Source organism: Grampus griseus, assembly GCF_964374135.1.
Source record: "Grampus griseus genome assembly, chromosome: X".
Lineage (NCBI taxonomy): Eukaryota > Metazoa > Chordata > Mammalia > Artiodactyla > Delphinidae > Grampus > Grampus griseus.
The window spans coordinates 88704306-88731492 of NC_138999.1; the positions used below are offsets into that span (position 1 = coordinate 88704306).

A 27187-nucleotide genomic window follows, 5' to 3' on the forward strand; every position below is an offset into this window, starting at 1 on the left:
CTATCAATTTACATTCCCACCAAGAATGGAAGAGGGTTCCCTTTCCTCCACAACCTTTCCAGCATTTATTTTTTGTAGATATTTTGATGATGGCCGTTCTGACCGGTGTGAGGTGATACCTCACTGTAGTTTTGATTTGCATTTCTCTAATGATTAGTGATGTTGAGCATCCTTTCATGTGTTTGTTGGAAATCTGTATATCTTCTTTGGAGAAATGTTGATTTAGGTCTTCTGCCCATTTTTGGATTGGGTTGTTTCTTTCTTTGATATTGAGCTGCATGAGCTGCTTGCTAATTTTGGAGATTAATCCTTTGCCAGTTGCTTCATTTGCAAACATTTTCTCCCATTCTGAGTGTTGTCTTTTCATCTTGTTTATACTTTCCTTTGTTGTGCAAAAGCTGTTAAGTTTCATTAGGTCCCATTTGTTTATTTTTGTTTTTTTTCCATTTCTCTAGGAGGTGGGTCAAAAAGGATCTTGCTGTGATTTATGTGATATTGTTCTGCCTATGCTTTCCTCTAAGAGTTTTATAGGGTCTGGCCTTACATTTTAGGTCTTTAATCCATTTTGAGTTTATTTTTGTGTATGGTGTTAGGGAGTGTTCTAATTTCATTCTTTTACACGTAGCTGTCCAGATTTCCCAGCACAACTTATTGAAGAGGCTGTCTTTTCTCCATTGTATATTCTTGCCTCCTGTATCAAAAATAAGGTGACTATATGTGTGTGGGTTTATCTCTGGGCTTTCTCTCCTGTTCCATTGATCTATTTTTCTATTTTCATGCTACTACCATAGTGTCTTGATTACTATAGCTTTGTAGTATAGTCTGAAGTCTGGGAGCCTGATTCCTCCAGCTCTGTTTTTCTTTCTCAAAATTGCTTTGGCTATTCGGGATCCTTTGTGTTTCCATACAAATTGTGAAATGTTTTGTTCTAGTTCTGTGAAAAATGCCAGTGGTAGTTTGATAGGGATTGCATTGAATCTGTAGATTGCTTTGGTTGTATAGTCATTTTAACAGTGTTGATTCTTCCAATCCAAGAAAATGGTATATCTCTCCATTTATTTGTATCATCTTTAATTTCTTTCATCAGTGTCTTATATTTTTCTGCATCCAGGTCTTTTGTCGCCTTAGGTAGGTTTATTCCTAGGTATTTTATTCTTTCTGTTGCAATGGTAAATGGGAGTGTTTCCTTAATTTCTCTCTCAGATTTTTCATTGTTAGTGTATAGGAAAGCAAGAGATTTCTGTGCATTAATTTTGTATCCTGCTACTTTACCAAATTCATTCATTAGCTCGAGTAGTTTACTGGTGGCATCTTTAGGATTTTCTATGTATAGCAGCATGTCATCCGCAAACAGTGACAGTTTTTCTTCTTCTTTTCCAATTTGTATTCCTTTTATTTTGTTTTCTTCTCTGATTGCTGTGGCTAAAACTTCCAAAACTATGTTCAATAATAGTGGTGAGTGTGGGCACCCTTGTCTTCTTCCTGATCTTAGTGGAAATGGTTTCAGTTTTTCACCATTCAGAATGATGTTGGCTGTGGGTTTATCATATATGGCTTTTATTGTGTTGAGGTAGGTTCCCTCAATGCCCACTTTCTGGAGAGTTTTTATCATAAATTGGCATTGAATTTTGTTGAAAGCTTTTTCTGCATCTATTGAGATTACCTTATTATTTTTCTCCTTCAATTTGTTAATATGGTGTATCACATTGATTGGTTTGTGTATATTGAAGAATCCTTGCATTCCTGGGATAAACCCCACTTGACCATGGTGTATGATCCTTTTAGTGTGCTGCTGGATTCTGTTTGCCAGCATTTTCTTGAGGATTTTTGCATCTATGTTCATCAGTGATATTGACCTGTAGTTTTCTTTTTTTTGTGACATCTTTGTCTGGGTTTGGTATCAGGGTGATGGTGGCCTTGTAGAATGTGTTTGGGAGTGTTCCCCCCTCTGCTATATTTTGGAAGAGTTTGAGAAGGATAGGTGTTAGCTCTTCTCTAAATGTCTGATAGAATTTGCCATTGAATCCATCTGGTCCTGGGCTGTTGTTTATTTGAAGATTTTTAATCACAGTTTCAATTTCAGTGCTTGTGATTGGTCTGTTTATAGTTTCTATTTCTTCCTGGCTCAGTCTCAAAAGGTTGTGCTTTTCTAAGAATTTGTCCATTTCTTCTAGGTTGTCCATTTTCTTGGCACATAGTTGATTGTAGTAATCTCTCATGATCCTTTGTATTTCTGCAGTGTCAGTTGTTACTTCTCCTTTTTCATTTCTAATTCTGTTGGTTTGAGTCTTCTCCCTTTTTTTCTTGATGAGTCTGGCTAATGGTTTATCAATTTTGTTTATCTTCTCAAAGAACCAGCTTTTAGTTTTATTGATCTTTGCTATCGTTTCCTACATTTCTTTTTCATTTATTTCTGATCTGATATTTATGATTTCTTTCCTTCTGCTAACTTTGGAGTTTTTTTGTTCTTCTTTCTCTAATTGCTTTAGGTGTAAGGTTAGGCTGTTTATTTGAGATTTTTCTTGTTTTTTGAGGTAGGATTGTATTGCTATAATCTTCCCTCTTAGAACTGCTTTTGCTGCATCCCATAGGTTCTGTGTCATCGTGTTTTCTTTATCATTTGTCTCTAGGTATTTTTTGATTTCCTCTTTGATTTCTTCAGTGAATCTTTGGTTATTTAGTAGTGTATTGTTTACCCTCCATGTGTTTGTACTTTTTACAGTTTTTTTCCTGTAATTTATATCTAGTCTCATAGTCTTGTCATCGGAAAAGATACTTGATACGATTTCAATCTTCTTAAATTTCCAAGGCTTGATTTGTGACTCAAGATATGATCTATCCTGGAGAATGTTCCATGAGCACTTTAGAAGAAGGTGTATTCTGTTGTTTTGGATGTAATGTCCTATAAATATCAATTAAGTCCACCTTGTTTAATGTATCATTTAAAGCTTGTGTTTCCTTATTTATTTTCATTTTGGTTATCTGTCCATTGGTGAAAGTGGGGTGTTAAAGTCCCCAAATATTACTGTGTTACTGTCGGTTTCCCCTTTTATGGTGTTAGCATTTTCCTTATGTTTTGAGGTGCTCCTATGTTGAGTGTGTAAATATTTACAATTGTTATATCTTCTTCGTGGATTGATCCCTTGATCATTATGTAGTGTCCTTCTTTATCTCTTGTAATAGTCTTTATTTTAAAGTCAATTGTGTCTGATATGAGAATTGCTACTCCAGCTTTCTTTTGATTTCCATTTGCATGGAATATATTTCCATCCCCTCACTTTCAGTCTGTATGTGTCCCTAAGTCTGGAGTGGGTCTCTTGTTGACAGCATATATATGGGTTTGTTTTTGTATCCATTCAGCCAGTCTATGCCTTTCGTTTGGAGCATTTAATCCATTTACATTTAAGGTAATTATCAATACGTATGTTCCTATTATCATTTTCTTAATTGTTCTGGGCTTGTTATTGTAGGTCTTTTCCTTCTCTTGTGTTTCCTGCCTAGAGAAATTCCTTTAGCATTTGTTGTAAAGCTGGTTTGGTGGTGCTGAATTCTCTAAGTTTTTGCTTGTCTCTAAAGGTTTTAATTTCTCCGTCAAATCTGAATGAGATCCTTGCTGGGTAGAGTAATCTTGGTTGGAGGATTTTCCCCTTCATCACTTTAAATATGTCCTGCCACTCCCTTCTGGCTTGCAGAGTTTCTGCTGAAAGATCAGCTGTTAACCTTATGGGGATTTCCTTGTATGCTATTTGCTGTTTTTCCCTTGCTGCTTTTAATATTTTTTTCTTTAATATATAATTTTTTGATAGTTTGATTAATATGTGTCTTTGTGTGTTTCTCCTTGGATTTATCCTGTATGGGACTCTTTGCAATTCCTGCAATTGATTGATTATTTCCCTTGCCATATTAGGGAAATTTTCAACTATAATCTCTTCAAATATTTTCTCAGACCCTTTCTTTTTCCCTTCTTTTTCTGGGACCCCTATAATTAGAATGTTGGTGCATTTAATGTTGTCCCAGAGGTCTCTGAGACTGTCCTCAATCCTTTTCATTCTTTTTTCTTTATTCTGCTCTGTGGTAGTTATTTCCACTATTTTATCTTCCAGGTCACTTAACCATTCTTATGCCTCAGTAATTCTGCTATTGATTCCTTTTAGAGAATTTTTAATTTCATTTATTGTGTTGTTCATCATTGTTTATTTGCTCTTTAGTTCTTCTAGGTCCTTCTTAAACCTGTCTTGTATTTTCTCCATTCTATTTCCAAGATTTTGGATCATCTTTACTATCATTACTCTTAATTCTTTTTCAGATAGACTGCCTATTTCCTCTTCATTTGTTTGGTCTGGTGGGTTTTTTACCTTGCTCCTTTATCTGCTGTATGTTTCTCTGTCTTCTCATGTTGCTTAACTTACTCTGTTTGGGGTATCCTTTTCGCAGGCTGCATGTTCATAGCTCCCGTTGCTTTTGGTGTCTACCCCTAGTGACTAAGGCTGGTTCAGTGGGTTGTGTTGGCTTCCTGGTGGAGTGGACTGGTGCCTGTGTTCTGGTGGATGAGGCTGGATTTTGTCTTTCTGGTGGGCAGGACCGAGTCCGGTGGTGTGTTTTGGGGTGTCTGTGAACTTAGTATGATTTCAGCCAGCCTCTATGCTAATGGTTGGGGTTGTGTTCCTGTCTTGCTAATTGTGTGGCATGGGGTGTCAGCACTGGAGCTTGCTGGTTGTTGAGTGGAGCTGGGTCTTAGTGTTGAGATGGAGATCTCTGGCAGAGCTCTCGCCAATTGATATTACGTGGGGCCAGGAGGTCTCTGGTGGAGGAATGTCCTGAATTCGGCTCTCCCACCTCAGATGCTCAGGCCTGACACCTGGCTGGAGCACCAAATCCCTGTCAGCCACACAGCCAGGTATGTGGAGAGTTTCTTGACTTTTGGGGAGTCTGAGGTCTTCTGCCAGCCTTCAGTAGGTGTTCTGTAGATGTTGTTACACATGTAGATGTATTTTTGATATATTGTGGGGAGGAAGGTGATCTCCACATCTTACTCCCCTGCCACGTTGAAGGTCCTCTAATTTGTACATTTTTATTGCTGAATAATACACTGTGTTAATACACAATTAACCTGTACATTTTCCTGATGAAGAACATTTGGGTACTTGGTAATATTGGGCAGTTTAAAAAGTGCTATTATGAACATAGGTGTAAATGTTGTTTGGTAAACCAATGCAGACATTTTTATTATGGGTGAATCTAGAGTGAGAGTGCTGGGTCATAGAGTATACATATGTTTACTTTTATATATTCTTCCAAATAGTTTTCCAAAGTGATAGTACCAGTTCTAATTGTACTTGTAAAACACTTGATATTTTCTGTCTTTATTATTTTAGACATTCTGGGTGGTGTTTAGTGGTATCACATTTTGGTTTCAATTTGCATTTCTCTGCAAGAGAATGAAGATGAGCATATTTTCACAAATTTACTAGACATTTGGATATTCAGTTTTTTGAGTTGCTGTTTTAAAGTGTTTGCCCAGTTTTCTATTGGGTTGTCTTTTTCTTATTCATTTTTGAGAGTTCTTTATACATTATAGATACAAATCATTTCTCAGATATATGTGTTCGAAAAATCTTCTCCTAGCTTGTGGCTTGCTTCCTTATTCTTTTGATATGTCTTTTGATGAATAGAAGTTTCTGATATTAATAAAGTACAATTTATAATCTTTTTTATCCTTTGTAATTAGTTCTTTTTGTGCCCTCTTTAAGAACACTGCCTACTCCAAAGTCATGAAGATGATTTCCTGTGCATTTTGCATTAGAATGACATTTTTACCTTTCTCATTTAGATCTGCAATCCTCTGGGAATTTATTTTTGTGTGTTACTTAGGTGGAGTTAACAAATATTCTTCACCCATGGATATTTATTTGAACTGTTATGACTTTTTTTTTTAAATCCTTTCTCCACTGCACTGTCATCTTTGCCATAAATCAAGCGACAGTATGTGTAGGTATGTTTCACAGGTCCATACGTGTGTGCCTGTGTCTGTGTGTATACACATATATGTTAATATTTGAGACAATGTCATACTATTTATTCACTATAGCATTGTGTTAAGTTTGGTACCTAGTATGGAAATCTTGGAGCTCTCTTTTTCAAAGTTGTCTTGGATATATTTGGCTCTTTCTTTGCATTTTCATATACGTAGTTGGAATCTGCTTGCCAACAGAAAAATAACCTGCTGGGATTTTTATATGGATTGCATTGAATTTATATATCAATTTGGGAATAATTGACAACTTGAAAATATTGAGTCTTTCAATCCATATTTCTATACTTATTTAGGTCTTCTTTAATGTTTCTCAGAAGTATTTTATAATTTTCAGTGTAGAGGTCTTGTAAGTATTTAATAAGATTTATTCCTAGATAATTTGATTTTTAATTTCCTTTACTGGGGTATAATTTACATACAATAAGATACATACATTTTAACTATACAGTTCAATGAAAATGCATTTTCCAGTGGAGTTACTACTCTGTCAAGATAGAGAACATTTCCCTCAGCTAAGAAAGTTCTGTTTTGCCCCTTTTACAGTCAGAAAAATTACAACCTTCAAGCCAGGCAAACATTGATTTCATTAAATTTATATCAATATAATTTAGTTTTGCCTCTAACTTTATATAAATGGAATCATGCAGAATGTACTCTTTTGTGTCTGGTATCTTTCCCTAAGTATAATATTTTTTGAGATGCATCTCTGTTATTGCTTGTACCAGTAGTTTGCCTCTTTCTATTGCTTAGTAGTATTCTAATTCATGAAAACATCAAATTTGTTTCTCTATTCATTTCTTGATGGACATTTGGATTGTACCCACTTAGGGCCTATCATAAATGAAATTGCTATGAACATTCCTGTGCAAATCTTTTTGAGGAAATGTTTTAAATTCTGCTTGGGAAAATTCCTAAGAGTGGAATTTCTGGGACATATGGTAAGTGTAAGTTTAACTTTTCAAGAAACTGTTGAAATCTTTCAAGGTGGGTGAACTTTTTACCAGCAATGAATGAGAGTCCCAGTTGTTCCATATCCTCAAAAATACTTAGGATTGGGGACTTCTCTGGTGGTCCAGTGGTTAAGACTTCGCCCTCCAATGCAGGGGATGCGAACTAAGATCCCACATGCCTTATGGCCAAAAAAAACCAAAACGTAAAACAGAAGCAATTTTGTAACAAATTCAATAAAGACTTTTAAAAAAAAGTGGTGATGTAAAAACATGGATAAGAGGCTACTATTTAAAAAAATACTAAGGGTTGTCTGACTTTTAAATATTAGCTACTCAGATGAGTGTGCAGTGATATGTAATTCTGGGTTTTGTTTTGTCTTGTTTTTTACATTTTCCTGATGATTAACGAGATTGAGGATCTTTCCATGAGCTCATTGGTAATTTGCATATGTACTTCTGTGAAATTTTTGTTCATTTTTGGTTTTTAGTTTTCTTTTTAATGTTTTTCATATATTATTCTTTTTGATCATTTTTAATTGCATTGTTTGCCTTCTTATTTTGAAATTTAAGAGTTCTTTATATATCTTCTGGATACAAACTTTTTGTTGGTTACACATATTCTAAGTATTTTCTCCCAGATTCCCACTTCATTTTCTTAACCATATCTTTCAAAGAGCAGACATTTTTTTTTTGATAAGCCCAATGTCTGTACATGCCACTACTATACTACCTTTACTACTACATCATAAGTCTGGAACTCAGATAATGCAATTTTCCAGATTTGTGGTTTTCTTTTCAAAATTATTTTGTCTATTCTAGGCACTTTGCATTTCCATAGAAATTTGGGGTTAAGTTTATCAGTTTACATGAAGTTGCCTGCTGCAAGTTTTATTTTGACTGCACTGAATTTATAGATCAATTTGGAGAGAATTAGTATCTTAACAGTACTGAAATTCTTGACCCAGGATCATGGTTTACCTTCACATTTATTTTGATCTTTAGCTTCTTTCAGCAGTCTTTTGTAGTTTTCAATGTATAAGTTTTCTACATGTTTTCTTAAATTTATCCCTAAGTATTTCACATTTTTGGAACCTATCATACATTTCATACACACACACAAAATTTCAATTTCCAATGGTTCATTGCTAGCATACAGGAACACAACTGAGTTTTTGTATATCTATCCATAACTACAACCCTGCTAAATTAAATTCTTACTTCTACAGTAGGTTTATTGTAGATCCCTTAGGAGTCTATCAATACATGATCATGCGATTTGCAAATAGGCATACTTATTGCCTTTTGAATCAGAAATTTGTGAAGGAGTTTCTGTTGTTGTTTTAGTTCTGAAAAACAAACAAGGCTCTGCTGTACTACACACTTATTGGCTCACCTCATGGAAGGGCCTCATGTATCTAGAGGCCACTCACAAGAGGAGCCATCAGCTGCCTTGTCCTTTTCCAAATTCTAAAAACGTAGCTGCCTGTAGAGTCTATATTTATATAATGACTTCGCAGAAGAGACAGGTGGTTGGTCTTTTTTCCAACTTTAACGCTGTTTTTCAAATAAAAACGATTTACTTCCTTTTTTAAAAGTATACTGACTTTTTTGTCTAAAATAAAAGGAACAAAACAGAGAGGTATAAAGAATTTTTAAAAATCCTCTCTCCTGGGGTCTTTTCCAGACACATTTCTTCTATGCATTTTAGTGGAGGGAAAAGGGAGAGATTGGTAGCAGAAAGCACAGCAGGTGGAAGGAGGCGTGTCCTGGGAGCAGAGGAGGGCAAAAGCAAGTCTCCAGAAGAGCACTGGTAATGGCCAACGGCCCCCCGCCCCCCGGGAAGATACTGCCCTTCCGTGGCCGTTAGAGAAAGGCCCAGGAACACACAAAGAAAGGAGAGCGTCGGGGCCCAAGCCGGTGTTCGGACAAGTGACATGGGGGGCAGGGGGAGGTGAGCACCACCGGTTCTGCGCGACCCCGTGGGGCAGAAGGGGGCGGCGCGAAGGCGTGGCGTCCCGCGGTGACGGAGGGCGCACGTGACCGGCCCGCGCCAACTCGCGCTTGCCCTGCTCTAGTGTTAGACTCGGCCGTTGCTCGCTACCTTCTCGGTCCCTGCTCCCGGTGGCCTTGAGGGACTGCGGGCCGAGGTCGGCCCCCAAGGGTAGGAGGCGCGGGGGCAGCAGGTAAGGAACCCGGAGGGGGGTCCCCAGAGGTGGCGTGAGCAAGCGGACACGGCCTGTGGACCCCTCCCCGGGGATCCGGTTGCCCCGGGGCGGAGTCCGCAGCCCCCATGCCCCCTGCGGCCTAGCGTTTGGCCACAGAAAACGGTAGGCCTTCTCTGGGGGCGGGCCGCGCGGCCCTGAAGCGGCTGCCTGCTTCTCGCAACACAGCGAGCTTTTCCGACACCCCCGCCCCGCCCCCTTTCTTCTCGGGGTAGAAAATGGTGGTCGGCGCGGAGGCGGTTGAGGATGGGAGCGGGGGACGCTGGGTGGGGGTGGCCGGGGGTGGGAGATGCGGGGCTGAGAAGGGGCCGAGCGTCCGGATGCAGCAGCCCCCCTTCCCCCACCCTTACTCTCTGCAGGTCTGCGAGTCGAAGTGTTGCGGCGGCGCACTTGCAGCAAGAATCGGGAGGAGCAGGAGACCGCGAGGATAGGCCCAGGTCTGTGCGGGGGACAGTTGGGATGTGGGGGGAACGTGTGGATAGCCCTAAGACCCCCCAAATACCACCCCCTACCCTGTCCTCCATTTTGGTGCCTGCAGAGACGTGGGCATGGATAGGCAGGGAAAATGGTCGGTTTTGGGCGAGGGAGGGGGAGAGCTTGGACTGGGGGCCCCCTAGAGGGCATAAGGAGCCTCTCAGGTGGGAAAACGAAAATTTGAAGAGCCTTTACATCCGGGGCTGGAAGTCTTGAGAGGTGCTTAGTAGGGCCTCTGTCCTCGGTGCTGATCAGTCCACTCAGAAAATAGTCTCTTCTCTCTTTTGTCTCCTAGGAGCAATGGCGTCCAAAGAGGAACAAGCGGTAAAAAATCTCTACATGGAAAATGCCAACCAGGAGAATGAAAACAAGGATGAAAAGGGGCAGGATGCTAATAAAGGAGAGCCTTTCGCCCTCCCTTTGGAAGCTGGTGAATATTGTGTACCTAGAGGAAATCGTAGGAGGTTCCGTGTTAGGCAGCCCATCCTGCAGTATAGATGGGACATGACTCAGAGGCTTGAAGAGCCACAGGCAAGGATGAGAGAAGAGAATATGGAAAGGATTGGGGAGGAGGTGAGGCAGCTGATGGAAAAGCTGAGGGAAAAGCAGTTGAGTCATAGTCTGCGGGCAGTTAGCACTGACCCCCCTCACCATGACCATCATGATGAGTTTTGCCTTATGCCTTGAATCCTGATGTTTTCCCTGAAGTTAGTAGGGAGACACACCTGCTTCCTAAACTTACATGTTTGTGACGTACCTTTGTTGTAAACCTTTTGGTGTTACTTGTTTCTTGTGGGTCTCCTATTACCAGCTTCTAACTGAATGTTGTGTTTCTGACCCAATCTGTAAGTTTGTGTCAGCAGGAGAGTTTTACCTATTGCATGGAGAGATGTTCTTTATATATTGTGACATTAATAAAGCAGTTTAAAAAAGCATTCTCTGTTTTTTTCCCTTAAAATCGTATATATTTTATATCTGAATAGACAGTCTAAGGATATATAAAGTAAAATGATCTCTTTATGGTAGAATTATGAATAATTTTTATTTTCTTATCTCTATTTTCTCGCCCTTTTTATTTTTTTACCTGCATTGGACAACTCCCAAATGATGCTGATTTGAGTACTAGATCTTCCCAACGTTTTCAGTATCACATCCACAGATAATTTCTTGTGTTATTCACAGAGACAGAAAGCCATGTTCATTGTCTATCAGATTTATCCATTTAGAACTCTCAGAGGGCATCCTCATTTTCAAGATTTGAGGTCCTGGCAACCCACACATTATATCCTCCATGTACTTTTTATTTCCTTTGGCCGCGCTGCCTGGCTTGTGGGATCTTAGTTCCCAGACCAGGGATTGAACCCGGGCCATAGCAGTGAGAGCTCCAAGTCCTCACCACTGGACTGCCAGGGCACTCCCTCTATTTTCTCATTTTTCAAAACAACACATACTACTTAATGAAAGAGATTGACAACCTGATAAAGCAATGTGAGCACTTACTAAGCACTTGTCACAGAATCTTGGTTTTAGCTTACCTTGGTCTCTTATTTAGAAGTGTAAACCTAATAATGATGAGACATACCTCTTTAAAAATCATTATGTTTATCAGCAAGATGAAGATAATAATCACCTCCCAGGGCTTTTGTGTGCACTTGAGGCAATAAGTTTGTAAGCTTTCTTTAAGCTCATTCCCAGTGGCATATGCATGACCCAACCCTTTAGATATTACCTTCAGCTATTTGGGGAAGTTCCCAAAGCCAGGTCTTCCCTATACTCACAAACAAGTCCAATAGGCTAAGGGGTAGGTAAGTCCATTCCTCTGTTGTGCCCCATTCTCACCATCTCCACAGGTTGTTGATGTTCAGGAATCCTTAAGGTGAGAAAGTCCCACTATGTCTCTGGAATTCCCAATGAATTGAATCTTCACTCTGTTTTATAAACTGGATAAATCTCCTCTCCCCGTTTAGCTTCATGGAAAGACCTTGCCTGTCTGGGTCTTTCTTAGGTGTAGTTCTTTCCCAAGAAACCTCCATAATTCATGAGACTATACAATGTGTGAGGGAACAGCTCACTTAAAATTTGAGACAGTGCCTCCTCACACCACCCCCGTGAAACCTATGAATGTGAAAAGTTATCCTATATTGAGTTGGTTGCCAGGAGATCATGTCAGTGAATTCAGTGGATACCCAAATGTGGACACCTTTATGAGAAGATTGATTGGAGGACTCTTGGGTTTAAGTGTTCCAGTAGAACTTGGGAAAAAAAGTTGCCTTGCAGTGTGCCAAGTAGGTGAAATACATATTATGCATATTATTTCTTTTGTGGAAATAAACTTAGAATTCTAGAACAGAAGTTGGCAAACCACAGGCCATGAGCCAAATCTGGCCTACTGCTTATTTTTTTGGCCAATGAGCTAAGAATAAATTTTATGTTTTTTAATGGTTGAAAAAAATCAAGAATATTTTGTGACATGTAGAAATCATATGAAATTCAAATTTTGGTGTCCATAAAGTTTAATTGGAATACAGACATGTTTATTAATTTACATATTATCTATGGCTGGTTTTGGCCTACAGTGGCAGAACTGAATAGTTGTGAAAGAAATGGTATGGCCCACCTGTAAAGCCTACATGTTTATTATCTGGCCCTAACAGAAAAAGTTTGGTAACCCTGCTCTAGAATATAACATCACAATAGCACTTAGGAAACCAAAGGGAAAAGTGGCTAGGCAGGTGAAAATGACATGTAACACAGCAAACCACAGACATCATGAATCAGATGCCTAATCAATTTCAAAGCCCTCCTTCCTCCAGGTGCTTGAGACACAAGGTATTACATTCATGTGAGACAAGTATATAGAGAGAAAGGCTAAAGTTGAAAAGACAGGAAAATTGATGAACTGAGAAGCTTATGCCCTACCAAACTTCTCACTCTTTTTCTTATTTTATTTTTTAGCCACGCCATGCGGGATCTTAATTCCTGACTGGGGATCAAACCTGCGCCCCCTGCAGTGGAAGTGCAGAGTCTCAACCACTGGACTGCCAGGGAAGTCTCCCAGACTTACCGCTCTTGATTACCAATATTTGCACCAGCTTCTATGGAAAACAGAAGCATTCTGGCTTTCTTGGCCTAAGGATATTCAGCATTTCCTTCATGAAAAGAAATTGGAAGCTCATATGTGAGTGAATCCATGGTATACCTTGATAGGTTAGACATGCATATGCCCAGAAAAATGTACATCTCTTCGTATATAGGTAGATTCAAGGTGCCCTGTCAACCTCAGAGAATGATGAGTTTAGGATTCTAGTCTCTGGACAGAATGCTTTCTGCTAACCAGATTCCCTTGGCTCTTAACAGAGTGTTTGGATCTGAAAGGGCATCTAAGGGAGTAGTATGTGAGTGGTCAGGCTCCATGTAAAATGCTTGGGCAAGAAACAACCAGCAGAAAGTGAGCAAAAGACAATAAAGGAGGAGGGCATGAAGTTCCTTTGAGGAGAACAGCTATATCTAAGGTCTGGCTGCATTTGCCTGTTGACATCATTTCTATGTGTTGAGCCTCCTTTTCTCCCCCACAGTGGCCATTCTCCACAAAAGGGATAGACCAATTCTTCCCATAAATGCCTAAAAAATCTAGCAAAGAGAAGGCAGTGAGATTAGAGAGTGTTCCCTTTGTTATCAAAGAAAAACGGTGTTCAAGAAAGTTTTGAGATGTAGATATGGACTGGGTCATTGGAGTTTTAGCACATCATACATATCTAGTAGATATCTGATGAATGAAAAACTGAGTAAGTATAGATTTAGTGATATTCAGAAAATGATAAGGATACATGTTTGAATCCTTATGTATTTCTAACAAAATTGAAATAATAATGCAGATAATATAACAGTTGAATACAAATAATTACTGAATTTTTTTCTTTAAAAATACAAATCTATTGAAGGAAATTCAGAAAATAAACTTAAGGGCCACCTTGTGACCAAAGAAAGCAATGCAGTTTGAATTTTCTAGCCAGAGGAAGAGTGCACAGACACTGGACTCTTCCAGGGAGTTGAGATACATAGGAAATGCACTTTGATTAGAAGTGAAATAAAGCCTTCAAAATTAACCATCACGTGAGACATCAAGCCACATTTATGCTTCAAATGAAAATAGAGTAACAGGGACTGGATTTACTTCCCTAACTAAAACAACTAAAATCAGGACAAAATATATAAAAGAACAATTTTCAGTTGCTGAACATCAGACAGTCGAGGGAAAAGTTCTCTGAGAGAGGGGAAACAACATGAGCCTTCGGATTGCCCCCAACTGTGTATTGTAGAATTTATAACATGTGGGAGTAAAATGTATGTCAATAGTAGCACAAAGGCCAGGAGATAGGGAATGGAAGTACACAATTTTAAAGTTCTTATTCTATACCTTAATATCACTTGAAGGTAGGTTCTGAAATGTTAAAAATGTATATTACCAACATATGAGATAAAATGGAATCTTAAGAATACTCAATCAAAAAAATGTTGGAGGGAAAAGAGAACAAAGAACAGATGAGACAAATGTAAACAAATAGCAAGATACCTGATTAAAACCCAAACATGTCAATACCAATAATCACATTAATGTAAATGGTCTAAAGACCTCAATTATAAAGCAGAGATTGTCAGATTGTATAGAAAAGCAAGACACAAATATATACTGCCTATAAGAACCTTAATTTAAATTTAAAGATACAAACTGATTACAAGTAAAAGAATAGAAAAAGATGAACAATCTTAACACTAGTCAGAGCAAAGCTTGAGTGGCTATATTGATATCAGTTACAATAAATTTCAGAGAAAAGAATAATACCAGGGAAATTATGGTCATAGAATGTCATTACATCATTTTAAGTGGTGAGTTTGTCAAGAGGACAAAACAATCATAAACATTCATATATCACAGTGCTTCAAAATACATGAAGCCAAAATTGATAGAACTACAAGGATAAACAGACAAATCCACAATTACAGTCACCTTATCTAAAATATTGATAGAATAAGTAGACAGAAAATCAGCAAGTACAACACTATGAACCAATTCACCTAGTTGACAATTGTAGAACTTGCCACCAACAACAATAGAACATTTGTTTCACATGCACGTGGAATATTTACCAAGATTGTCCATATTCAGGACCATAAAATAAGCCTCAATAATGTTAACAGGATTCAAATCATAAAATGTATGCTATTTTGAGCACAATAGAGTTAAACGAGGAGCTAATGAGAGAAAGATCTCTGAAAAATCCCCAAATATTTAAATTAACATGAAATAATACAGATCTAAATAACTCAAAGAAGAAATCAAAAGGGAAATTATATTTTGAACTGAGTGAAAATGAAAACAACATATAATAATCTGTGGGATGTGGCAAAAGTAGCACTCAGGAAATTTTATAGTATAAACATTTATATTAGAATAGAAGAAAGGCCTATAGTTGTTAAGTAAATGGAAATTTCATTTAAAACACTTCCTCTGAAGAAAACTATAGGTCGAGATGGCTTTACTGGTAATTCTACTAAACATTTAAGGATGACATAACACCAATTATATGCCAAATCCTTAGAAAACTAAAGAGGACGGAATACTTCCCAACTCATCCTACGAGGGTAGAATTACCCAGATAACTAACCAGACAATTATATTACAAGGAAAGATAACTACAAACCAATCTCCTTCATGGACATATATGCAAAAATTCTTAACAAAACTTTAGTAAAATCTAATTCAATTATATATAAAAATTACAGTACACCATCATCAAGTAAGGTTTATCCCAAGGATTCAAGGCAAGGTTAATATTTGAAAATCATAATTCACCATATTGACATAAAAGAGAAAAAAACATATGATCATCTCAAGGGAGAATGAAAAAAACATTTGCTAAAATTTTAAAAATCTCTTATTAAAATACTCAGCAACCAGGTATAGAAGAGACCTTCCTCAACCTGATACAATACATCTATGAAAAACCTACATATTGACCTGTGCCTAAAGGCTAAATGTTTTCCCCCTAAGATAAGAAACAAGGCAAAAATGGACACTTTCACAAATTAGATTCAACACTGTATTAGAAGTTTTAGCCAGTACAGTAAGATAAGAAAGAGAAATAAAAGTCATACAGATTACAAAGGAAAAAAATAGAAAAATCTTTATTCATAGAAAACATGATAGTCCATGTAGAAAATCCTATGTAATATACAAAAACTGCTAGAGCTAATAAGTGAGTTTAGAAAGGTTGCAGGATAAAAGATCAGTATACAAATTTAGCTGTATTTCTAGTTTTCTGAGACTGCTGTTAACAAATAACCATAAACTTGGTGACTTTAAAAAAACTGAGAAATTTATTCTCTCACAGTTCAGTACACCAGAAGTCCAAATCAAAGTGACAGTAATGCTAAGTTCTCTCTGAAGGCTCTAGGGAAAAATGCTTCCTTACCTTTTCCAGCTCTGGTGGCCCTAGGCATTCCTCAGCTTGTGGCCCATCCTAATTCAGTATGCTCTGATCTCAATTCTCAATTAACCATGTCTGCAAAGACCCTATTTTCAAATAAGGTCAAATTCTGAAGTGCTGGGTGAACATGAATTTTAAGGAAAAATATTCAGCTCTCTGCAAGTAATGAACAGCCAGAATAAAATTTAAAACATGTCATTTACAGTAACATCAGAAATATGAATTATTTAGGGATAAATTTGACAAAAGATGTGTAAGATTTGTACATTGAAAGCTATAAAACATTCATGACATAAATTAAATCACAGCAGTTTTTAATAGAAACTGACAATCTGATTCTGAAATTTACATTAAAAAATCCAAAGGACTGAGAATAGTCCAAACAATTTTGAGAAGAGAAACATTTTGGAAAACTTTCACTACCTTATTGCAAGAGTTATAATAATGGTGCCATAATCAAAACAGTGTGGTATCAGCATAAATATAGACAAATTGATCAATGGAACAGAACAGTCAAGAAATAGATTCACACATATATGCTTTTCACAAAGATTCCAAGGCAATTTGATGGTGGAATAGACACTCTTTTTGATAATTGGTGTTGGAACAACTAGTTCCAATTGAACCTTTATTAGTGATCGTGATCATGATCACCATCATCATCATCATAATTAGAATAACTTTATCTCACATCGTATAAAAAGTTGAGTGAAACTGTGTCAAAGACCTAAATGTAAGGTAAAACATAAAATTTCTAGGGAAAAAAATAGGAGAAACTCTTAGGGACTTTGAGTTTGTAAAAAATTTGAAATTAGAATTCAAAAAAACAAACTCTAACAGAAAACAAATCAATATGTTGGACCTCATCAAAATGTATCCTTTCTCGTCAAAAGACATTTTGATTCTCAGAGATGGATAGAGACAGAGTGTTAGAAATCCTAAGACCTCTCTCTACAACAATAAATAAGGACACAGGCTAAGAGAGTACAAGTGTCTTGCCATACATCTGAGAAGCTGTAGGACCATAGCCAGACCTGAGCTGGATTCAACTTTATTAAACAGCAAAAATCTGACCTGCAGGCTTCCAGTTCTGGATAAGGTAGAGCCACACCATCCCTTCCACACCTTTCATCTTACAACTGAAAAACCAAAGACATATCACAACAAAAAGCATAGGAAAACACTGGAAGATAGAAAGATGAAGATGGACTGCCCAGAGATCTTGGGTTCCAAAGGAACTCAATAAAAGTTTATTAAACTTTGACCAATGGGTCAAAGAAGAAATCACAAGAGAACTTAGAAAATATCTGAGACAAATGAAAATGACACATCATACCAAAATTTATGGGAGGCAGTGAAAGCAGAGTTTAGAGGGAAACTTATAGCTACGAACACTTACATTAAAAAAGAAAAAAGATCTCACACGAAAAGCTGACTTTACATATCAAGGAAGTAGAAAAAGAACAGCAAATTAAACCTAAAGCTATTAAAAGGAATGAAATAATAAAGATTAGAGCAGAGACAAATAGAATAGATAATAGAAAAGCTATAGAGAAAAAAAATGAAACCAAGAGTTAGTTCTTCAAAAAGATCAACAAAATTGAAAAATCTTTAGCTAGGTTGAGTAGGGAAAAAAAGAATATCTATGTACCTAAAATTAACTTACAGAGGGGACATTACTACTAGTTTTACAGATATAAAAAAGATTAAAAGAGAGGACTATGAACAATTGTATGTCAACAAATTGGATAACCTGGATGAAACAGACAAATTCCTAGAAACACACAACCTACCAGGACTGAATACTGAAGAAATATAAAATGTGAGCAGAACAGTAATGAGTAAGGAGATTGAATCAATAATCAAAAAGTTCTCAACAAAGAAAAGCCCAAGACAGGATGGTGTCACTCGTAAATTATACCAAATATTTAAAGAAGAACTAACACCAGTCTTTTTCAAATGCTTCCAAAAAATTTGGAACACTTCATAACTCATTCTGTCAAGCCAGCTGCATCTTAATACTAAATCCAGACAAAGACACTACAAGAAATGAAAACTAGACTAATATCCCATATGAATATTAATTCCAAAGTACTAGCAAATGTAATTCAGCAGTGCATTATAAGGATTATACACCACGACCAAGTGGGCTTTATTCCTGGATGTAAGTATTGTTCAACATATTAAAATATAGTAATGTAATAAACCATATTAAGAGAAGGAAGGAAAAAATACATGATTATCTCAATTGTTGCAGGAAAAACATTTGACAAAATTCAACACTCTTTCATGATAAAAACACTCAGCAAACTAAGAATAGAAGGAAACTACCTCAACATAATAAATGCTTTCTATGAAAAGCCCACAACTAACACCACACTTAGTGGTGAAAAATTGAAAGCTTTTCCTTTGAGATCAGAAATGAGAGAAGGAGGTCACCTTCATCACTTCTACTCAATATAGTACTGGAAGGCATAGCCCAAGCAATTAGGTGAGAAAAAAATCCATACTGTATTGGAAAGGAAGAAGTAAATATCTCTGTTCACAGATGACATGATCCTATAGGTTGAAAACCCTAAAGAGTCCTCAATAAAACTGTTAGAACTAAGAAATGAATTCAGCAAAGTTGCAGATAAATCAATGCATAAAAATTGGTTGTGTTTCTATACAACAACTGGGAACAATCTGAAAAGGAAATTAAGGGAATAATTTTTTTACGATAGCATCAAAAAGAATAAAATATTTCAGTATAAATTTAAGCAAGGGTGAAAAGCACTTTTACACTGAAAAATGCAAAACACAAATAAACGGGAAGACATCTTATGTTTGTGGAATTGAAGACAGTATTGTTAAGATGTCAATACTAGTCAAAACAATTTACAGGATTCAGTGCAACCCCTATCAAAATCCCAACGATGTTTTACTCAGGTACAGGAAAATCTATTTTAAAATTCATATGAGGACATCCCTGGTGGCGCGGTGGTTAAGAGTCTGCCTGCCGATGCAGGGAACACGGGTTCGATCCCTGGTCCAGGAAGATCCCACATGCCGCAGAGCAGCTAAGCCCATGCGCCAAACTACTGAGCCTGTGCTCTTGAGCCTGCGAGCCACAATTACTGAGCCCACGTGCCACAACTACTGAAGCCCGCACGCCTAGAGCCCGTGCTCCACAACAAGAGAAGCCACCGCAATGAGAAGCCAGAGCACCACAACAAAGAGTAGCCCCTGCTCTCTGCAACTAGAGAAAACCCGAGTGCAGCAACAAAGACCCAACGCAGCCAAAAATAAATTTGAAAAAATTCATATGGAATCTCAAGGGACCCTAAATAGCCAAAACAACCTTGAAATTGAAGAACAAATTTGGAGGACTCACACTTCCTGATTACAAAACTTACCATAAAGCTACAGTAATCAAACGGGGTAGTTCTGGCATAAAGACACATATAGACCAATGGAATAGAATAGAGTGCCCCAAAATAACTCTCACATATAAGTCAAGTGAATTTTGACAAGAATGCCAAGATCATTCAATGAGGAAAGACTTCACGCCAGTCACTAAGACTAGAGTCCCAGCAATGCCTATATGCTATCTTTCCTAAGGCACTGACAAATTGGACACAATAAATTTATTGCTTTTCTCCCTTTGATTTTAGTGATTTTATTACATGTCCTGAGTTCATAATTTACTTAGCCAATGACCCTGGTTTATGTTTTACTCTCTGCCAAAAGGTGTACATCTCTATATTCTTATGCCTAAAGGGAAATCTTATAGAGGTTACTACAGTACTATTAATGCCATTATAAAAATTAATGGAGATTATTGCTTTCCTCAGGGGGCAACTACCTCCTAGACCACTCCTCAACCACCTGGGAAGAGGACCTCCCACTCTCTAGCACTTAATCCTACTCCCCCACTCCAACTTCCCACCACTACCTCCTGTCTTACGTCTCTGACCATGAACACAACTACCCCTTCTCCTTGGCTATAAATACCACTAACTTTTTCTATATGTTTTACTAAACTATCAGTTCGTACACTCCAACAACATAACTACTGGACTTGTTACCAAGATCTTTTTGTCATAAAATATATAATTCATATTTATAACACTTTACAAGTCTACCAAAAATATTGTTAGAGACCCTGAAAACTTCAGATCTGTTTTCTTGGCTATCACCATATAAATAGGGAATTTGGTTATGGCTGGCCTACAAAGACTCCTCATTCTTCTATTTGTTTTCCTTCTCTTTTTTTTTGTTTTGTTTTGTTTTTTGCGGTACGCAGGCCCCTCACCGATGTGGCCTCTCCCGTTGCGGAGCACAGGCTCTGGATGCGCAGGCCCAGCGGCCATGGCCCACGGGCCCAGCCGCTCCGCGGCATGTGGGATCCTCCTGGACCGGGGCACGAACCCGTGTCCCCCGCATCGGCAGGCGGACTCCCAACCGCTGCACCACCAGGGAAGCCCCTGTTTTCCTTCTCTTAATTCTCACAATAAAATGTTTTCTATGCTGTTTAGGGCAACTTATTCCCTACTCTCTGTAAATATCCCCTACTATTTGGGCCACTCAAATATCCCAAATAATTGAACTTAAAACAGATGTCAAGACATCAAGGGGGTAAATTGTAATATATTTTTTTGTAAAAATGCCTTTTATTCATTTGCGTGACAGTGTGTTGTGCACTGCCATCAAAAGAATCTTTAAATCTTATAAAGCCATAAAGAAAAATGAACTCACACCATATTAAAAAAATTAACTCAAAATGGACCCAAGACCTAAATATATGAGCCAAAACTTTAAAACTCTTAGAAGAAAACAAAGTGATAAATCTTCATGTCCTTGGATTTGGCAATGGATTCTTAGATATGACATTAAAAGCATGAACAACAAAAGAAAAACAGATACATTGCACTTCATAAAAATTTAAAAGTTTTGCGAATCACAAGACAGTATCAAGAAAGTGAAGACAATCCACATCATGGGAGAAAATATTTGGAAATCATATATTTGATAAGTATCCAGAATATATGAAGAATTCCTACAATTCAACAACAAAAAGCCCAATTAAAAATGGGCAAAGGAGTTGAATATATATTGCTCTAAAGAAGATATATAAATATCCAATAAACACATGATAAGATGCTCAATATCATTAGTCATTAGGAAAATGAAAATCAAAGACACTTCTCACCGACTAGGATTATAAAAATTAAAAATGGAAATTAACAATTGCTTTGGAGAATGTGGAGAAATTGGAACCCTCCTCATACATTGCTGGTAGGAATGCAAAATGTTGCAGCCACTGTGGAAAACAGTTTGGCAGTTCCCCAAATAGTTAGATATAGAATTACCATATGACCCAGCAATTCCATTCCTAGGCATATACCCAGGAGAAATAAAAACATACATCCACATAAAAACTTATACACAAATGTTTAAGGCAACACTATTCACAATAGCCAAAAGGTGGAAACAACCCAGATATCCATCAATGTTTGTATGGATAAACAAAATATGATATAGACATACAATGAAATATTATTCAGCCATAAAAAGGAATGAAATACTGTACATGCTACAATGTGAATGAACCTTGAAAACATTATGCTAAGTGAAAGAAGCCAGGCACAAATGGTCAAATATTGAATGATTCCATTTATATGAAATATCCAAAGTAGATAATTCCATAGAGGCAGAAGGTAGATTAGTTGTTGCTAGGTACTAGGGGAAGAGGAGAATTGGGAGTGACTGCTTAATGGGTATGGAGTTGATGAAAATGTTTTGGAACTAGATAGAGGTGATAGATTCACAACATCATGAATGTACTATATGCCACTGAGTTGTACACTTTAAAATGGCTAATTGTTCTGTTAATTTCTCCTAAGAAATAGACATAGTCCTATTTGAGAAAAAGATGTATATGAAAATATATTTTCTAGGCCAGTTGACCTTCTCCCTTTTTTTTATATTACCCCTTTGAGCATCTAATGAGAGTAACGGATCCTATCCTAGGCAAATGTACACACCCAGTAAAAATGTGTATACCCTACCACCCCACACACGCGCACATTATTTTGAACATAACTCCAGGGGTTTCTTTAGTTAAGAATGCCTGAACCCAAGGAGTAAGTGCTCTCCCTCTAACATAGCTCAGCTGCTATTTGTCTCTTCTCCTTCCTGTCTCATTCCCAAGTAGCTCCTTCTTCTTCTGTCTTTTCTCTACCTCATAGCTTCTGCTTCTTCATGATGTCAACCTGATCATGTATCAGGGTTTCTGAGGCTCCTAGGGTACAGCTCTTCTTTTCATAAGTCTACATACTCTACTACCTTCTAAGCACATGCTACCTTGCACATTATTTCAGGTGGTCCACAGACTTCCTCAGCTGAAAACACCTGGTCTAGGTCAATCAGTAATGGTCAGTCTGTCAGAGTTCCTTAGACACTGGTCTAAATCTGGCTGAGAGAGCACCAGGGTGGGTGTGGACTTGCAGGCAGCAACTCTTCAGCGTGGCTAGGCTCCTCCTAGGTGCCCTGGAGGTAAAGATAATAGAGTTGAAAGACCCAGCAGGCTGCATCTCCTTAGTTAGGTGGTAAGCAGTAGACAGGGTCAAGGAAGTTTCCACCTGGGCACTGGGAATAAGGGTAGACAGCAAGCAGGTCTGGAGGCTCTCCCCCCAGCAATCACTTCTACAGGCTTTATGGAAACCCTCTGCTGCAGGGGTCTAGAAGGGATCTGTTTTGGTTTCCAGTTGTCAGAACAGCATTCCCAACTCTGCTGGAGTTGCATAATCTCTGTGGGAATTTGGGGGAGGGAGGGAAGGAGCCAAAAGCATTTATTGAAGTCACCACCTTGGTCACCTCTCCATGTATATTTTTGGGTAAGCAACAGTCAGGTGCCTGAATGCAAAGGATGAGAGGCTCTGAAAGGTGAGAAGGGGTCGGGACAGCATATTCCTCCTCTCTTGATAGGGCAGGGAAGATCAGAGCATGTCGGCACCCCTCAGATCCTCAGCTGCCTTGCAGCACAGCTAACCCTCTGAATGAAAATAGCCATGGGCCAAATTTTCAAGACTGATATTGTGTTAGCCATCATGTTCCAGCAAGTGCACTTAACACTCAGCTATTGTTTGGGAACATTAAATACACGTATTTTCGGTAGAACATGACAGAACCAGCTATTTATGAAAACTTAAAGAATTCTTTTGTAAGTAGACAATCAAATCTATTTTCTAGTAAAAATTAATACTAGGAACTTACGTTGCTCTCACAATTTGGGGATGTTGGGTTTTTCCTCTACCTTAAACATGTTCTTTTTCCCAAATGAAAATAGCTTTATTTAACTTTTTGCTTATAAAAGTAACACACGGTGAGGGAAATAAGTTAAATAAAACTGAAAAAAAATTATTTAGAAGAAAATAAAATCCCTATTTCAACTACCTGCTTCCCTACCTACCAATGCACCCTGTACCTCTTATGTGAAGGTCTGGAAGACAGGAGTGAGCACCAGTGTCAGAGTGGAGAAGTAGATGGAGGGGGTGGGTGCTTTGAGATCAAACGAGAGAAAGAAAGAAATTCCACAGAGATGGATCAGTGGGGCCAGTAGCCCTGGGAGAAGACGCAGCCCCTGATAAGACAGAAGAACAAATACATACCACAGGAAGAAGGGGCCCCATTTGACCTCTGGGATTAGCCACGACCAAAATGAGTGACAGGGCCTCAAGAGGTCAGGGGAGGATACTGAAGAAGGGTGAGGTGGGAGGGGGCCAGTGAAGGGAAGAAGGGGGCTGACTCCTGAGGCACTTCCTGCAGGAAGGAGAACTAGGGACCCGAGCCCACTGGTGATGTTTCCTTCATGTGATTGGGAGCCAACGCGTGCAGAAGTCCCTCTCTTTCAGGTATCAGCTCCCTATTTCCGTGGAGGAAGATAGATTTCAGACTGAGGGACCAAGGGGACAACTGCCCTATAGCCCCGCAAGGTCGCAGGTCGGTACTAGCCAGAGTGGGGAAGGGGACACCTGAGGTAGGGGTAGTAACAGATAGAGGCTACACAGGATCCGGTCTGCTTTCCAGATGCCACCCTCCCTTATTTATTTTGGCGCAGAAAATTGTGTGAGTGTTGGGTGAGAGGTCTGGGTACCATCTCTTATTTCCCTGGATAAGTACTGGCTTATGGCAGCAAGAAATGTGAGAAGGAGGCATCTCCCTGAGATGGTCACAAATTCACTGCCTCCTGCGAACACCTGGGGTGGGGGTGGCAGAGGGCAAAGACCAGAGCAGGTCCAGGACTAGATTCTCTCTACCCCTTCCCTGATGCCCATCCATTTGGTGCAAGAGATGGAGGGCTTGGTGGGAGGAGATGGAGAGGAGCCAGAGGATAAGAATGGGTACCAGTTGGGATCTCTTAGGAGGCAGGTTATCAGGGGACATCTGACAGAGGGAAAAGGCTAGCGGAGGGGGATGGAGGGGAAATGGCCTGATCCTTCCAGGTGGAGGGAGGAGGGCAACGCCTGTGAACCCAGGATGGGGAGGGCAGACCCCCTTGCAAAGGGGCCAGGCCTGCTCTTCTCCACCTTCGTCCTTTTTGCAGGGGGGGGGGATGTGGGGGGAGGGGGATGAGGGGGAGGGGAGCGGGAGAGATGCTACAGAGGAGGTGGACTGAAGTTCAGTCTGGAGACCAGCTCCCTATAGGGCAGGAGTGACTCCTGAACTAGGGAGAGTTGAGAGGAGGTAACATGGACCAAAATTTTTAATGAGTTTGGAAATAATTTGTCTCTTGCATTGCAGGAAAATGTGGTCTTTCTGTGTATGTGGAAAGGGAAGGGGTGGCAGGAATGCTCTGGACATTTCTGCTGTGCTCCCTGACTCTACCATTACCGTTTTCAGAATGAGTGATGGGCTCGTTCTATCTGGGTGCCCTGGGGTGAGGGTTTGGAAGGTAGAGACCTGAGCAAAACTGGATATGCCTTCTGAACATCACTGTCCTGAACATCACAAGGAAAAGTGAGATAGAAATTTGGAAGGAAGATTGGGAAACATAGAAACACTTTGGAAATAATCTCTCTCTGACATTTCTCAGTGGTTAAAAAAAAAAGGAGGCTGTTAGGGAGGAGCTGTAGAGGGGGATCAGAGAAGCAAGGGAAAGGGCAAGGGTATGGCAGGAGCTGGGAAAGTACTGACAGCTAGAGTCGGAAAAGAATCAGTGTCCTCATTGCCACTCATTCACTTCTCAATCCCTCATTCACCATCTGTCTCCTGTTTCTCTACAGGTCTTCGGGTCTGTGGTTGTAGGCACCAACCCAGACAAGGAAAGGAAAGACCTGCAGTATCAGTGCAGGTCAACGGAAGAGGGCAACTGCCCCAGGACCCCTGGGAGTAGGAGTGACTAAAGCCTGAGCAGTAGTTGGGGAGTTTACTACCTGCCACCCCTCCTCCAAGCCTCCCTATTCCAGTCTCAGAATACATGGCCTCTGTCAGGACCCTAAGGGAACCTGGTGCTTTATGGCTGGTGAAGACAGTGGGGAGAACAAGGAAGTGAGAGTTGGCAGGTGTGGCATCTGTGAAGTCCTTGAAGATAACAGAGTATCTCTAATATCTGAGAACTGGCCATTGTCTGGTTATATCTGCAGTTCTACAAGTCTTACAACTGTAGACAAGGGGAAAAAGAAACTGGCCAGGTTTCTTGTGGGTCAGTCTAAGTTGGGACCACCCAGTTAAAATTGTTACCGGCATAGCCAAGGCCAGAGAAAAGTTTAGGGACAAATCTGCTCTTATACACTTGTCAGCACAGCCCACTTAAATGTAGGGAAAAGCACCTGTGGAAGTGTCTGCAAGGTGGGCTCATGTTAGCATGTGTGCCAACCTTGTATACACTGGGAAAGAAAGGAGAAAATGTATGGGCGGGAGTGCACCCCGCCCATAGGGGTAGGCCATGAAGATCTTAAATCACAGAGGCAAATACTTACCAGAACCTGTATTTCACCACCTAAGTCCTCAGTCTCCTTTGTCTCCGTTTTGTCTCCTAGGACAGGCAAAGGAGGGCAAATCTCAACATGGAGAAGGTCTACAGAGAAAATGAAGGAAACCCAGAAAATGAAGGAAACCCAGACAATGAGGGAAAGTCAAAAGATGCAGTAGATACAGAAGATGAAGGAAAGTCAGATGAGGAAGAAAAGCCAGAAGTGGAGGGGAAGACAGAACACGAGGGAGAGCTCCAGAATGAGGGACGGCCAGAAGACCAGGGACAACCAGAAGATGAGAGGAAGAGAGAAAAGCAGGACAAGTCCGAAGCTGAGGGAAAACCACACGGTGAGGGCAAGCTGGAATCCCAGGCAAAGCCAGAGAGTCAGCCGCGGGCTGCCGAAAAGCACACCGATGAAGACTACGTGCCCCGGAAAGCAAAAAGAAAAACGGACAGGGGAACGGACGATTCCCCCAAGGACTATCAGAACAACTTACAGGAAAGGCATCTGGGCAGTGAGGAGATGATGACAGAATGTGCAGCTATGTCAAGGGCTCAGGAAGAGCTAAGGAAAAGACAGAAAATGGGTGGTTTTCATTGGATGCAAAGAGATGTACAGGATCCATTCACCCCAAGGGGCCAACGGGGTGTCAGGGGAATGAGGGGCAGAGGTAGGGGCCAGAGGCGCTTACATGATATCCCATATCTTTAATGCCTTTGGCCTTCAATTCTGACTCCTCTGATGAGAATATCGCTGACCCTGCTTTCCCTGGCAGGCATTTGCCAGGCTATGTGCTTTAACCTTAAGCTGATTCTTTGCTTTAGGTGTCACTCTCGTTACCAGCAGCCTTTTGATCCAACTACAGTGCTCTCTGTGTTTCAGTAGGGGATTTTCACCCACGTGCATGGAGGAGATGTTCATGGTACACTGTAAAATAACAATAAAGAAAAACACCAGTTTTCAGAACCACATATACAGCATCCACCCGTTTTTGAAAAAATAAAACAAAAAAGTTATACAATACATCCATGTACAGGGAAAACTGAAACTGAGTAGACCA

General features: G+C 39.4%; 1 protein-coding gene and 1 pseudogene across 2 annotated transcripts; both read left to right on the forward strand.

The window, feature by feature from the left end:
• Positions 1–8959: 8959 nt before the first annotated feature.
• LOC309839921 (protein BEX1) lies at positions 8960–10615 on the forward strand. Its single transcript, XM_082681918.1, has 3 exons — positions 8960–9167; positions 9566–9643; positions 9976–10615. The coding sequence occupies exon 3, from the start codon at positions 9981–9983 to the stop codon at positions 10365–10367; it is 387 nt and encodes a 128-aa protein (XP_082538044.1). The 5' UTR covers positions 8960–9167; positions 9566–9643; positions 9976–9980; the 3' UTR covers positions 10368–10615.
• A 2164-nt stretch (positions 10616–12779) lies between these two features.
• Positions 12780–26788, forward strand: LOC309839959 (annotated as a pseudogene). The gene is made up of 2 exons (XR_014298559.1): positions 12780–12858; positions 26191–26788. The product of XR_014298559.1 is annotated as an uncharacterized misc_RNA (transcript).
• The last annotated feature ends 399 nt before the right edge of the window (positions 26789–27187 follow it).

What these genes read in the sequence shown, in the direction of transcription:
- LOC309839921 (XM_082681918.1), top strand. Translation starts at nt 9,981, where the DNA reads ATGGCGTCCAAAGAGGAACAAGCGGTAAAAAATCTCTACATGGAAAAT.